The sequence below is a fragment of the Pan paniscus genome, chromosome 12, assembly GCF_029289425.2.
Source record: "Pan paniscus chromosome 12, NHGRI_mPanPan1-v2.0_pri, whole genome shotgun sequence".
Taxonomy (NCBI): Eukaryota; Metazoa; Chordata; class Mammalia; order Primates; family Hominidae; genus Pan; species Pan paniscus.
This window is the reverse complement of record NC_073261.2, coordinates 27,649,491-27,665,046: the sequence shown is the minus strand read 5'-3', so window position 1 is coordinate 27,665,046 and position 15,556 is coordinate 27,649,491. Positions and strand designations below refer to the sequence as shown.

The following is a 15,556-nucleotide window of genomic DNA, read 5'->3' as shown; positions in this document are numbered from 1 at the left end:
TCAAAAAAAAGAAAGAAAAAAGAAAGCTTTCAGGACACCAGGACATTTCCTGGGTCTGTTAAGTCTTAGGTCTGTTTGGTAAATATTCTATGACTAAGCATGCGTAACCTTCTGGGAATACAACCCAGTAGGTCTCAGCCTCCTTTTCCCCATCCCCTATTCAAGATGGATTGGCTTTGGTTAGAATGCCTCTGACCGGATCATGTGGGGAAGAGCAACTGTAGAATAGCTGAGTCCTGGAAAACAGGCCTCAGGGAACAGCAAAGGCTGGGGATGAGGAAAGGACAAAACACCACCTGCTCTGTTGCTGTGCAGGACTGAGCAAGAAGCACAGGATCAAACTCAAAGTTAGTCCCAGTCCTGATTTTGGTGGTAAGACCCAAGGAGAATTCATTAACAAACATGGTGCTGCCAGATACATTAATAAATCCCTAAAAGGGCCTGTAATTCAGTTGAAATGAGTTAGAAAAATCTTAAGGATCCTTATAAATTAAATAAAAACTCCTTGCTCTCAAGCAATCATTTGATTCACTCTATATCAACGATTGTGCACCTTAGCATCACCTGAGGATCTTTAAGAAAGTATCTGTGCTAGGCCTCATTTCCAAGGATTTAATTTGTCTGGGGATGGAGCCCCAGGACATTCGTAGTTTTTGAGGGCTTCCAGGTGATTCTAATGCATAGCCACGGTTGGAAGCCCTGCGCCTATCTCACAGGTGTGTGGGTCTCTACTCTCTGTGTCCGCTTAGTTGCCAGGAGGCAGCAACTTAGCCCACGTGTGCAAGATGCTTCCTTCCATACCAGGTAGGAATATTGCTCTCTTAAACTCGGAGTGTGCCTGGGCAGAAGCTCTGGAGCCCAATACCTGCATTTTACAAGTCAGATTGCTGCTTTTTGCTCAGTGCCTGTGTGCCTGCATACATGGGTCTCCTGATACTCAGGCACGGCAGATGACTTTCACCTTTGTTTTAGTGTTTTGCTCACTGCTGCATCTGCAGAGCCTAGAATGGTGCCTGGTACACAGCAGGCTCTCAATGTCTTATTAACGAGTTGCCTTTTCCAAGGCTGAAGTGATCGTGGGTGAATTCCAGAAGACCCTGCATCATTATTTATTTATTTATTTATTTATTTATTTATTTATTTATTTATTTATTTAAGACGGAGTCTCGCTCTGTAACCCAGGCTGGAGTGCAGTGGAGAGATCTCAGCTCACTGCAAGCTCCGCCTCTCTCGTTCAAGCAATTCTCCTGCCTCAGCCTCCAGAGTAGCTGGTATTACAGGCACCCGCCACTACGCCCGGCTAATTTTTTTGTATTTTTAGTAGAGACGGGGTTTCACCATGTTGGCCAGGCTGATCTCGAACTCCTGACCTCAAGTGATCCGCCCGCCTCGGCCTGGGATCACAGGCGTGTGTCACCGCGCCCGGCCTAGAGGCAATTTTCTATTTCTGACTTGTTAGGCTAGTCAGAGCGAGACGTCTTTACAGGTTTGGGCCGGCAGCTGGAAAAGGCACACGGCCCCGGGTTCCTCCTCCACCCAGCCCCACCCCTCCTCCGCTGAAGACCAGCCCTAATAAGGCAGCGACCACAATTAGAACCAGGTCAAGTACACTCCGAGCAGGACAGTGGGCAGATCCTCTCTCGCGCATGCGAACAGCTTGTGTGCCGGTTCCTTGAAGAGCCGGCGCAGACTCAAGGCTGTTGCTTCCGCCCTTACTCCCCGCCGCTCGTCCCTGGGCGGGGCGAAGGCTGGGCTGGGGGAAGAGGCGTGGCGGCGCTGTGCGCGTGCACAAAAGGGAGCTGAGGGGCGGGGGCGCCGCGGCACAGCTGGTTTGAGCAACTGAACTGGAAACAAGATGCAGGTGAGCTAGGACGGGTCTCGGGTCTGGGGGCTGCGGCCCGTTCGTTTGTCTCGTTGGGCCCGGGCCGGCGGTGGACGCCCGCCCTGTGGGAAGCTCCGGCGCCGCAGGCACGAGGGAGGCCCGGCGCTCCAGGCCCTGCGCAGGCGCAGTGCGGGAGGGCGGGCGTGGTCCCACCAGGACCCACGGCCTGGGCGTCCCCGCCTCGGTGTGCCGGGTCCCCCAAACCTAGTCCTCCGGGACTGTGTCTCCTCGCGGTCTCTACCCACCCGGGCCTGTGAAGATCTTGCCAGATCCCGCCTAACAAAAGTTACCTCCTCTCCTGAACTCCCCTAAGGCACACCTGGGCAGAGGTGTTAGGAAGCGGAGGGTCCGGCCTGGGGTGTTCCGCACGTAAAGCAGCGGCACAGCCGGTGTTCCTGGCTCCACTGAGAGCCAGGTGAGGGCTTAGTTACACCCTCTTCCCCCGAGCCCTGGGGTCCAGTTGGGGCGTGTTCCCTATCTGACCGCTCGGGTTCCAGAGCTCCCCGCGAGGGTCCCTCTGTTTCGTCCTTTTTTTTTTTTTTAATTAAAATAGGTAAAATAAATTATTTTTCTGTAGCTGCAATTTACTAGCGGAATTTGGTTAAAGCCTAAGGAGAATGAATGAAAACACCATGGAAATGGGCACTATTGTGGGCAAAAACCTATGCCAACTAAATTTTGTCACTGTCCAAAGATCCCGCAGTGGTCAGAAATTCTAATCTCTGCTTAGTGGCAGATGGAGAGGAGAGGGTGCGGGTTTTGCTGGGCAGGGAGGCATTAGGGGCTGGAGGGGAGGGCGTGTCTGCCAGGAGCCAGACACTTTTTTTTTTTTTTTTTTTTGAGACCGGGTCTTGCTCTGTTGCCCAGGTTGGAGTGCAGTGGCTCTGTCACAGCTCACTGCAACCTCGACCTCCCGGGGCTAAGCCATCCTCCCTTGTCAGCCTCCAGAGTAGCTGGGACCACAGGCGTGCACCCACCACTCTGGGCTAATTTTTTGTGCAGATGGGGTCTCCCTATGTTGCCCAGCCTCAGCCTCCCAAAGTGTTGGGATTACAGGATGAGCCACCGCACTTGGCCTAGACACTCTTAAATGGTGAAGTGGTAGCTTGAGGGCTGCCCTGGCCTCCTTTGCATTCCCTGTCCTTCAGGTCCCTTGAGGCCTTCCCTGACCACCCTGTAGAAAGGATTCTGCTCTTTTTGTTTGTTTGTTTGTTTCTTTTTGAGACAGAGTCTTGCTCTGTCGCCCAGGCTGGAGTGCAGTGGCGCGACCTCGGCTCACTGCAAGCTCCGCCTCCCGGGTTCACGCCATTCTCCTGCCTCAGCCTCCCGAGTAGCTGGGACTACAGGTGCCCGCCACCACGCCCGGCTAATTTTTTGTGTTTTTAGTAAAGACGGGGTTTCATCATGTTAGCCAGGATGCTCTCGATCTCCTGACCTTGTGATCCACCCACCTCGGCCTCCCAAAGTGCTGGGATTACAGGCGTGAGCCACCGTGCCCAGCCTGGAAGATTATTTTTAAGCCCCCAGACTCCTATCACAGATTGCTTTCCACCCTCAGACGGAATGTCACCTCCTCTGTAGGGAACATCCCTATCTACTCTGTGGAATGTGGGTCCTGGGTAATTCTCTAAAATGGCAGCCTGTTTGTCATTGCACTTGCCACAGTTTTGTCTCTCTATGTATAGTTTGTATATATACTTGTTTGCTGCCTGTCTCTTCCTCTTGTCTGTAACACAGGTGACTCTCGCATTCACCACTCTTCCCCATTGCCTACGATAATTTACATGTGGTAGATACTTCAGTTTTATCTGTTGAATGAATCACTCAGTCATTATTATTATTATTATTATTTTGAGACTGTGTCTTGCTCTGTCGCCCAGGCTGGAGTGCAGTGGCACGATCTCGGCTCACTGCAAGCTCCGCCTCCCGGGTTTATGCCATTCTCCTGCCTCAGCCTCCCAAGTAGCTGGGACTACAGGTGCCCGCCACCACGCTCGGCTAATTTTTTGTATTTTCAGTAGAGACGGGGTTTCACCACGTTAGTCAGGATGGTCTCTATCTCCTGACCTCGTGATCCGCCTGCCTCAGCCTCCCAAAGTGCTGGGATTACAGGCGTGAGCCACTGTGCCCGGCACTCTCAGTCATTATTAAAAATATTGAACACATGCCAAGTCAGAGCCTTGGTACCCGTATTGATACTGGTCTGCACTCCCTATCCTAATTTTTACCCCAAGAATAACTCCTCCATTCAGGGAGGGGTAGACAGGAAAAACAAAACAGGGGCTATGGATCTTTTGACACTTTCTCAGAAATAGTTCACAGACTGGTGTGAATTCCTCCCTTCCTGTCACTTTTCCCATTTGGCCCCTTGCCCAACATGGCACCCTACATACTAGACTTAGCACTCATGGTAACCTTGGTCCCACTCTTCTAGGACCCCAACGCAGACACTGAGTGGAATGACATCTTACGCAAAAAGGGTATCTTACCCCCCAAGGAAAGTCTGAAAGAATTGGAAGAGGAGGCAGAAGAGGAGCAGCGCATCCTCCAGCAGTCAGTGGGTGAGTTCACTCGCTTTCCTCTGCACCTGTCTGGGTTAGGAGATGGCTCCCTAAGCCTCTGACTGCCCTGCCAGGAGACAGGTCGGAGTGCCAGCGTGGACACTCTGTGTCTGTGGGACCTCAGACAAAACACAGGGCGTCTCTCACCTTCACCTTCCTGAGCCATAGACTTAGGGGACTTCAGATATGTCCCACAAGTCCTTGTCCATGTCACATGAGCACTGAAGAAAATACTTCTTTCTGCTTTCTGGTCTGTGATTCCCTTTGATAATGTCATGGAAATTTGTTCAAGGTTTTTAGTACTTGTATTTTCCTGAGCATATACTTTATTCTCTGTGGTTTCATTGAGGATATTAACTAAAAATTGCTTCATTTGGGGAGGCGTAAGATGTTTGCAATGTGTGGGAGTCTGAGGGGGGTTTTCTCAAAGGCAGTCGTACTGTCTGAATTGGAGTCCCTTGGAGTGCTGGTAACCCCACCCACCTAGTGTTTACTGAAGCAGTCTCTGGAATGAGGCCCAGGAATCTGCATTTTAAACAAGTGCCTTAAAGGATTCTGATGCGTGTCATAGTTTGAGAAGCACTGGTCACAGGGACTAGTACTTTTGTCCTCTGTTGACACATTAGAGCTAATTTAGAGAAGGATTTATTAGAAAGTATCCAGCGAGTGCTTACTGCATGATTATCATTGTCAGGTGCTTTTCTGGGGTTGGGGATTTAGCTATGCATAAGCCAGAGACAATTCTCTGCCCTCAGAGAACCAACATTCAAGTGGGGGAGACAGACAATAAACAATAAAGAAAATAAGGCAGTAAAAGGGACTAGAAAGGGTTGGAGGAGAAGCAGGCTCAGAGAGGGCCTCACTGAGATGACATTTGCATGGACCTGAAGGAGGTGAAGCTGGCATTTGGGTAAAAACCTGAAGGAGGTGAAGCTGGCATTTGGGTAAAGACCTGAAGGAGCTGAAGAACACATTTGAATAGACCTGAGGGAGTTGTTGAGACCTGAAGGAGGTGAAGAAGACATCTGGGTATTCCTGAAGGGGGTGACGTGAGCGAGTGAAACATGGGCCCTGGCATGGCTGGGAATCCCTGAGGAGCTGGAGGCGCTGGGGGAGAGAGTTCAGAGCAGCCTCAGCAGACCCAGAAGCTTCTAGTAAGGACCTTGGCCTTTACACCTAACGAGGCAGGAAGCTTTTGGATGTTTAAACAGAAGAGTGACATTTTCTCTTTTTTTTTTTTTTTTGAGATGGAGTCTCGCTCTCTTACCCAGGCTGGAGCGCAGTGGCGCAATCTTGGCTCACTGCAACCTCCGCCTCCCAGGTTCAAGCGATTCTCCTGTGTCAGCCTCCCGAGTAGCTGGGATTACAGACATGTGCCACCACGCCTAGGTAATTTTTTGTAGCGATGAGCCTTCACCATGTTGGCCAGGCTGGTCTCAAACTCCTGACCTCTAGTGATCCGCCCACCTCAGCCTCTCAAAGAGCTGGGATTATAGGCGTGAGCCACTGCACCCGGCCAAGGGATGCATTAACTTTGAGATCCCTATTAGACAAATAGCCACATTAAGAGGGCCCTTGGGTATGTTTTTCTCCACATTAGAGAAGTCTGGGCTGGAGGCTTATACTTTGGGAGTTGTCAGCATATTGATAGCACTGAAAGCCATGAGATTAGATGCAATCACTGAGGGAGTGGGTGTGGATAAAGAAGAAAAGTAGTCAAAGGTTTGAGCCTGGGGAATTTTAATCAGCAAAGGGTTGAACAGTAGGGTGGCTGGCTCACTCCTGTAATCCCAGCACTTTGAGATGGGCAGATCGCTTGAGGTCGGAAAGTTCAAGACCAGCTTGGCCAACATGGTGAAACCCTGTCTCTATTAATGATACAAAAATTAGCTGGGTGTGGTGGCACACGCCTGTAATCCCAGCTACTCAGGAGGCTGAGGCAGGAGAATTGCTTGAATCTGGGAGACGGAGGTTCTCAGTGAGTCAAGATCGCACCATTGCACTCCAGCCTGGATGACAAGAGTGAAACTCTGTCTCAAAAAAAAAGGAAAATAAGCGGGGCAGGGTGAGGTGGGGTAGGAGAAGAGAGGGGAGAGGGGAAGAGGATCTGAGGGCTTGGGGAAAATGTTGTCAGTCAAGAAATTGGGATTACAGGTGTGAGCCACCATGCCTGGCCTCTCAGCTTCTAATGTAGTGTGGTGCCTTAAGTAATTTTTGTTTAGGTAGGCTAAGGATCTGGTGGTGTGTGCATATCTTTAGGAGAAAAGAGAGGGGAAAAAAGAAAAATGCAGTTCGTTCATCTTTGTAAATTTTTGCTTTTTGCCAATGTAACCAAATTCAGTGAAAACATATGAAGATATGACTTTGGAAGAGCTGGAGGATCATGAAGACGAGTTTAATGAGGAGGATGAACGTGCTATTGAAATGTACAGGTAAGTGCCACCCAGAGGGGCTGTTTGTTTTTTTGTTGTTGTTTGTTTTGTTTTGGTTTTTTTTTGGCGTGGCAATAAAATGTGTGGGCTGAGCATGGTGACTCATACCTGTAGTCCCAACACTTTGGGAGGCTGAGGCAGGCAGATCGCTTGAGCTCAGAAGTTTGAGACCAGCCTGTGAAACCCCGTCTCTCTAAATAATACAAAAACTAGCTGAGTGTGGTGGTGAACGCCTATAGTTCCAGCTACTCAGGAGCCCGGGAAGTGGAGGTTGCAGTGAGCTGAGACTGTGCCACTGCACTCCAGCCTGGGTGACAGAGCCAAACTCTGTCTCAAAAAATAAAATGAAATGTGTGTCCTTCAAAAAATTAATTTTCAGCTGAAACATGTAGGAGCGACTGCAATTAAATAATATTGTGAATTTTAGCAAACTGATCTTAGATTTTTGCCATAAGACCAATAAATAAACCTGGGCTTTTACAAGGATTGCCTTCTTGACGATGTGTGTGTACACGTGTTTGTGACGTAAGATGTTTCTCTCCTTGTTTTGTGCAGACGGCAGAGACTGGCTGAGTGGAAAGCAACTAAACTGAAGAATAAATTTGGAGAAGTTTTGGAGATCTCAGGGAAGGATTATGTTCAAGAAGTTACCAAAGCTGGCGAGGGCTTGTGGGTCATCTTGCACCTTTACAAACAAGGGTGAGCTGATCTTCCACTCCATCTATCAAATGTTAATTTGAATTTATGTCTTCAGGATCTCAGGCGTTACCTATATCAGAGGGTTAAGAAATTTTTTTTTCTGGGCCAGGCGCAGTAACTCACACCTGTAATCCCAGCACTTTGGGAGGCTGAGGCAGGTGGATCATGAGGTCAGGAGATCGAGACCATCCTGGCTGACACGATGAAACCCCGTCTCTACTAAAAATACGAAAACAAAATTAGCCAGGCGTGGTCGCGGGCGCCTATAGTCCCAGCTACTTGGGAGGCTGAGGTGGGAGAATGGCATGAACCTGGGAGGCGGAGCTTGCAGTGAGCCGAGATTGCGCCACTGCACTCCAGCCTGGGCGACAGAGCGAGACTTTGTCTCAGAAAAAATTTTTCTGGTACTGAGTTTTTTGTGTTTTTTTGCTGGTTTGCCCAAACCTTATTACTTAATTTTTTTATCTTAAGACTTTCAAATTAATAATTTGTGACTAATACGAATGCCTTTGTTAAAGTATAGCAATGAAGACTATGCTTTTCTGTTTTTGAAAAGGAATTCCTAAGTTATTTATTCCTTTACAGGAACTCTGACATTTCAACATTCTATGTAATGAATTTATCTCATAGATGGCAAGGTTGGCCTTTACAGTAGTAATTGCCTGAACTGTGTGATACTGAGGGCCTCTAATTTTTCTCAGCTCTCCAGTCTTGTCTTAAACTGTAGAGTCCAGTGCTTATTTAGGAATTTCTTTTTTGTTTGTTTGAGACAAAGTCTCACTCCGTTGACCAGGCTGGAGTGCAGTGGCATGATCTCGGCTCACTGCAACCTCCGTCTCCCAGGTTCAAGCGATTCTCCTGCCTCTGCTCCTGAGTAGCTGGGATTACAGGCGCCTGCCACCGCACTCAGCTGATTTTTGTATTTTTAGTAGAGATGGGGTTTCACCGTCTTGGCCAGGCTGGTCTTGAACTCCTGACCTCATGATCTTGGCCAGGCTGGTCTTGAACTCCTGACCTCATGATCCACTCACCTTGGCCTCCCAAAGTGCTACTTGGGGGGCTGAGGTGGGAGGATTGCTTGTGAGCCGAGATCACACCACTTCACTCCATTTAGCCTGGGTGAAAACAAGACCCTATGTCAAAAAAAAAACGTTAATTCTTAGCTAGCAGCAGAATTACTTGTGAAACTGTTACAAGGTTTTACTTAGGGTAGAAGGGTCATTGAGCTTTGTTCTGTATAAATGTAGGATCATAATTGCTTCTGTTTTCTATGTGTGTTTTATAGAATTCCCCTCTGTGCCCTGATAAATCAGCACCTCAGTGGACTTGCCAGGAAGTTTCCTGATGTCAAATTTATCAAAGCCATTTCAACAACCTGCATACCCAATTATCCTGATAGGAATCTGCCCACGATATTTGTTTACCTGGAAGGAGATATCAAGGCTCAGTTTATTGGTCCTCTGGTGTTTGGCGGCATGAACCTGACAAGAGATGGTAAGGGCTCTGGGAGACAGGTGGGGCAGTGAGAGATGGGAGGCGCATTTCTGTTGGAGAGAGTGTCTATTTCCTGGACTCCTGTTACGATGGTGGGTCAAGTTCACTTCTGCCTGTGTATGAGGGACTGTTAAGAGGACGGAAGCACATTTAATCTCTCATCTTAGTTGTGTAATCAGGAACAGTTACAACTGGGCTCTACTGATTCTTAGTTCAAGGAAGGCATGATAGACTTAAATATAAACATTTTTTATATTGCTGTGGAATATATTTTGTCTCTACAGTTGGATGTTTTTGTAGCTTGAAATCACAACATTCACTTTTGCTTTAATTCACATGAACACAGGGAGACGTTAATGTATATATTTGTATTTTTCTACAGAAACATTCTCAGTTGAGTATGTTAGTAGCTTTTACATTTATTTACTTAGTTATTTATTTTTTGAGACAGAGTCTTGCTGTGTCACCCAGGCTGGAGTGCAATGGTACGATCTTGCCTCACTGCAACTTCTGCCTCCCGGGTTCAAGTGATTCTCCTGCCTCTGCCTCCCAAGTATCTGGGATTACTGGCACCTACCACCACGCCCAGCTAATTTTTGTATTTTTAGTGGAGACGGAGTTTCACCATGTTGGCCAGGCTGGTCTCAAACTCCTGGCCTCAAGTGATCTACCCACTTCAGCCTCCCAAAGTGCTGGGATTACAGACGTGAGCCACTGCGCCCGGCTAGTAGCTTTTATTTATTTTTTTTGAGACGGAGTTTCACTCTTCTTGCCCAGGCTGGAGTGCAATCACGTGATCTCGGCTCACTGCAACCTCTGCCCCCCAGGTTCAAGTGATTCTCCTGCCTCAGCCTCCCTAGTAGCTGGGATTACAGGCATGTGCCAACATGCCTGGCTAATTTTTTTTGTATTTTTAGTAGAGACAGGGTTTCTTCATGTGGTCAGGCTGGTCTCAAACTCCTGACCTCAGGTGATCCACGCGCCTCAGCCTCCCAAAGTGCTGGGATTACAGGTGTGAGCCACTGTGCCTGGCCAGCTTTTAAATTAAATTAAAATTTTATTTAATTCTGCCTGTTAGCTCGGAAGGATGTGGTTTTTGTTTGTTTGTTTGTTTTTTTGAGATGGAGTTTTGCTCTTTCGCTCAGGCTGGAGTGCAGTGGCACGATCTCGGTTCACTGGAACCTCCGCCTTCTGGTTTCAAGCAATTCTCCTGCCTCAGCCTCTCAGGTAGCTGGGATTACAGGCGCCCACCACCACCACGCTTGGCTAATTTTTGTATTTTTAGTAGAGACAGGTTTTCACCATGTTGCCCAGGCTGGTCTTGAACTCCTGACCTCGTGATCTGCCCGCCACAGCCTCCCAAAGTGCTGAGATTACATACGTGAGCCACCGCGCCCGGCTGTGTTTTTTAATTCCTTTCTACCTGTTAAACATGGAGGTATCAAAATACATATCCACACAGAACGTGAAAGAGAACCTCAGCCCAGAGGCATTCTTGCCAAGTGAAACTCTTTATCTCTTTATTGAAATAATATTTCCAACTATGCTTTACCAGAAAGACATTTTTAAACATGACTTTATATACTATACCACTAAGATACTCATCTGGCGGCCGGGTGCGGTGGCTCATGCCTGTAATCCCAGCACTTTGGGAGGCCGAGGCGGGTGGATTGCCTGAGGTCAGGAGTTGGAAACCAGCCTGGCCAACATAGTGAAACCCCGTCTCTACTGAAAATACAAAAAATTAACTGGGTGTGGTGGCAGGCACTTATAATTCCAGCTACTCGGAGGCTGAGGCAGGAGAATCACTTGACCTGGGAGGCAGAGGTTGCAGTGAGCCAAGATCATGCCATTGCACTCCAGCCTGGGTAACGAGCGAAACTCTATCTCAAAAAAAAAAAAAAAAAAAAGATATTCAGCTGGGGAAAGTATAAATATACAAACACATAAACACACACATATAGGAGATACATCGGTTACATATTCCAGTGTTCAAAGGCGTACAGCATTTCAAAGTAAATACTTGTTTGCATCTTATTTTGACCGTTTTTGAATGTACCATGAGGGGAGAGAGAAGTGTGCAATTGTTTTTATTTCTAAAAAAAAGTCTTGAAGTCTAGTGAACTTACATATAACGATTGCTTTGTGTAAGTGAACAGTAACATTAAACACTTATGTATGTATGTGTGGATATATAAAGATATATATATATAGATGTATTTTTTTTAATTTTTGAGACAGGGTCTTGCTCTGTCACCCAGGCTGGAGTGCAGTGGCGCTATCTTGGCTCACTCCAGCCTCAGCCTCCCGGGTTCAAGCAATTCTCATGCCTCAGCCTCCTGAGTAGCTGGGACTACAGGCATGTGCCACCATGCCTGGCTAAGTTTTGTATTTTTAGTAGAGATGGGGTTTCACCATGTTGCCTAGGCTGGTTGTGAACTCCTGACCTCAAGTGATAAGTGATCCACCTGCCTCAGCCTCCCAAAGTTCTGGGATCACAGGCGTGAGCCACTACATCTGGCTGGATATAAATTCTTGAGTCAGGAATTTGAAGTCTTTTTTTTTTTTTTTAAGAAACAGGTTGAATTTGTATAACATTCAACCAAAGTACCTAGAGCTGAAAATACTGGTGTTACTCATCTTCGTGGAACACTTTTTTTTTTTTTTACCCAGCATGACTGAGGTATGATGACCAAAACAATTGAATATATTTAAGATATACAACATGGAGATTTAATAGAGGTACAATGTGAAATGATTACCACAATCCAAGTAATTAACCATCCATCATTTCACATAGCTGCCCTCACTGTGGTGAGAATCCTTAAGATCTACTTTCCTAGCAAATTTCAAGTATACAATATGTTATTATTCATTGTAATTACCATGTTCTACATTAGGTCTTCAGAACTTACCATCTTATAACTGAAAGTTTGTATCCTTGGCCAACATCTCCCATTTCCACTCCTCCCCTGATAACCACCATTCTATTCTCTGTTTCATGGAACACTTTAAGTTAATAAGACAAGTAAAATTCGACTGAGCACGTTGGCTGAAGCCTGTAATCCTAGCACTTTGGGAGGCTAAGGCTGGAGGATTGCATGAGGCCAGGAGTTTGAGACCAGCCTGGGCAACATAGCGAGATCCCATGTCTCCAAAAAAGAAATTAGCCAGGTGTGGTGGTGCACACCTGTAGTCTCAGCTACTAGGGAGATGGGCGGGAGGATCATTTGAACCCAGGAGTTCAAGGTTACAGTGAGCTATGATTGCACCGTAGCACTCTAGCCTGGGTGATGGAGTGAGAGCCTGTCTCCAAAAAAGTAGATTAAGATAAGACTTCAGTAAAATTGGTTTTCAGATTTTTTTTATTTTGAGACAGTCTCGCTGTGTCGCCCAGGCTGGAGTGCAATGGCACGATCTCGGCTCACTGCAAGTTCCGCCTCCCACGTTCACACCATTCTCCAGCCTCAGCCTCCCGAGTAGCTGGGACTACAGGCACCTGCCACCATGCCTGGCTAATGTTTTGTATTTTTAGTAGAGACGGGGTTTCACCGTGTTAGCCAGGATGGTCTCGATCTCCGGACTTCGTGATCCGCCCACCTTGGCCTCCCAAAGTGCTGGGATTACAGGCATGAGCCACCGCGCCCGGCCTGGTTTTCAGATTTTAATCGATGTGTCCAGTTAGCAGAACTCTCTGCCTTGATGTTCCTTTAAGCGAAGCCATTTGTTGTAGAACCTCTTACGCAGTCCTTTGGTTCTGCCTGGGCTCTTCTCTGAAGTAGGCAAATACATCACTTGATTTTGCTTCGCTTGGTCTCAGACCACAAGAATTTTGCTGATTTTAAGAGTGAAGTATTGGAGCTGAGTCTTCAGTTACTGATTCTTTATTATCTGGTGCTTTTTTGATTAGTTGGAACAAATGTGTAAGTTCTAGGGTATCACCATACATTTATTCTTTGACCCCAATAGATTGAGATACTGGACATGAAGCTGAAGAGTTTATTAAAATTGGATTTAATGATTAGATTGCCAGAAGGTCTGTGGAAATTATTTCCTTCAAATTTTTCATGCTGATTTCCTTCCTGGGAAATTGTAGTCATCAGAGGATAGGTTTATTCTTTGTATTTTTGAGACAGGGTCTCGCTCTGTCGTGTAGGCTGGAGTGCAGTGACATGATCATGGTTCACTGCGGCCTTGAACTCCTGGGCTCAAGCGATCCTGCCACTTCAGCCTCCCAAACAGCTGGGATTATAGGCACACACCACCACTGTACCCAGCGAATTTTTATTTTTTATTTACTTTTATTTTTATTGTTGAGACAGTCTCACTGCTGCCCAGGCTGGAGTGCAGTGGTGTGATCTTAAATGTCTGCAACCTCTGCCTCCCAGGCTCAGGTGATCCTCCTACCTCAGCCTCCTGAGTAGCTGGGACCACAGGCACATGCCACCATGCCAGGCTACTTTTTCATCATGTTGCCCAGGCCGGTCTGGAACTCCTGGGCTTAAGCAATCCACCCGCTTTGGCTTCCCAAAGTGCTGGGATTACAAGCGTGAGCCACAGCACTTGGTGTACCCAGGTAATTTAAAAATTCTTTGAGATGAGGGTCTCACTATATTGCCCAGTGTGGTCTTCAACTCCTAGCCTCAGGTGATCCTCCTGCCTCAGCCTCCCAAAGCATTGGGATTACAGGCGTGAGCCATTGTGCTGGGCCAAATTTCGATAATTGTATTTTCTACTTAGCAAAAACTAGCTTGATGGACTTAGGGCGAGGGGACCTTTGCAGCACAGTGCCTTAGGCAATTTGCTTTTTCTTTACCATGTAGAGTTGGAATGGAAACTGTCTGAATCTGGAGCAATTATGACGGACCTGGAGGAAAACCCTAAGAAGCCGATTGAAGACGTGTTGCTGTCCTCAGTGCGGCGCTCTGTCCTCATGAAGAGGGACAGCGATTCCGAGGGTGATTGAGGCTACAGCTGCTATCACATGCCGAACTTTCTTGTGACAAATTGTCTGGATTTTTTAAAAAAGGAAAAAGCAAGAATGAATCCTTGTGGTTTTTAGTTTTGTATAAATTATGTTTCAAATCTTTATATTTTGGAAATAATCATTGCTGGAGATTCTGTTAAATATTTTGGAACTCTTTTTTTTTAAATTATAGTATTTCCTCTAAAAAAAATTAAAACCAGCCATTTGTATGGCAAATGTCTGTTTTCCTCATTTATATTTTAAGTAAGCCATAAAACCTAGTCACTATTTTTTGACATATAACTATAAAAAGAAATACAGTTTTAAATGTGAATAAATTATACAGTGGAAAATTGCAGACTAAGCCTTATAGATACATTGTTTATTTTTATTTTATAAAGAGAGCAATGAGATTATTAACTCAAACTACAGGAATGGTCTCTAGGACAAAAGAATGTTAGTATTGAAGAAACAGACAATTTTTGTGAAACATTCCCGTATCGAAGCAATAACTGAAAGTTTCCAGTTTACTGCCATATTTGGTTAAATGTGTTTTCTTGTTAAAATAGTTTATCTCAGACTGTTAACTAATTTTTTTTTTGAGATGGAGCTTTGCTGCGTTGCTGAGGCTGGAGTGCAGTGGCACAATCTCAGCTCACTGCAACCTCTGCCTCCCGGGTTCAAGCAATTCTCCTGCCTCAGCCTCCTGAGGAGCTGGGATTACAGACGTGCACCATCACGCCCGTCTAATTTTTGTACTTTTAGCAGAGACGGAATTTCATCATGTTGGCCGGGCTGGTCTTGAACTCCCAACCTCAAAACTCCTGATCCACCCGCCTCGGCTTCACAAAGTTTTGAGATTACAGGTGTGAGCTACCATGCCTGGCCTGTTAACTAATTTTGCTTACTATAAGAGGACGTTAAATTTATGGAAATATATAAGCATACACATAAATAAACTTAATAAACTCATTTTGTGGTTCATAAGTACGATCACGTATGTGAGATGTGCCCCCCTCAAATATTGTTAGGCTGTTGGCACATTACCCATATGACATGAAAAAACAACACGTCAAGATGTTTTGTGAGCCAGATCCTGTTAGTATTTCTCACTTAACAAACGAACATTGATACTGAACAATTAGGAAATATTATTTTCTGATATTTGTGTTGAATGATGTAGTACTTAGTGCTGGTTTGAATCTTAAATAAGAATCAGCATGGATTTCTTTTAGATTATGTTGTAAAATTTATTTTTGCTTTAATTCAAAGAATGACAAGCAACTTGGACCCATTTTATCAGAAGTATCTCTTAGATATTTGGATTCCACCCCCTCCTTTTTTTTTTTTTATTTTAAATAGAGATGGAGTCTCCTTGTGTTACCCAGGCTGGTCTTGAGCTCCTGGGCTCAAGTAATCCTGCCATCTTCGCCTCCCAAAATGTTGGGATTACAGGTGTGAGTCACTGCACCCTGCCCACATACACTAGAGCCAGCACTGCCAATAACATATTCCCTGGTGG

General features: G+C 46.2%; 1 protein-coding gene and 1 pseudogene across 1 annotated transcript; both read left to right on the top strand.

Annotated features, from left to right (window-relative positions):
* Positions 1-1,262: 1,262 nt before the first annotated feature.
* On the top strand, positions 1,263-14,271 carry PDCL3 (phosducin like 3). The gene is made up of 6 exons (XM_003815768.5): positions 1,263-1,861; positions 4,317-4,443; positions 6,785-6,875; positions 7,431-7,574; positions 8,860-9,068; positions 13,892-14,271. The coding sequence occupies exons 1-6, from the start codon at positions 1,856-1,858 to the stop codon at positions 14,032-14,034; spliced, it is 720 nt and encodes a 239-aa protein (XP_003815816.1). The 5' UTR covers positions 1,263-1,855; the 3' UTR covers positions 14,035-14,271.
* A 731-nt stretch (positions 14,272-15,002) lies between these two features.
* On the top strand, positions 15,003-15,091 carry LOC112439017 (small nucleolar RNA U13; annotated as a pseudogene).
* The last annotated feature ends 465 nt before the right edge of the window (positions 15,092-15,556 follow it).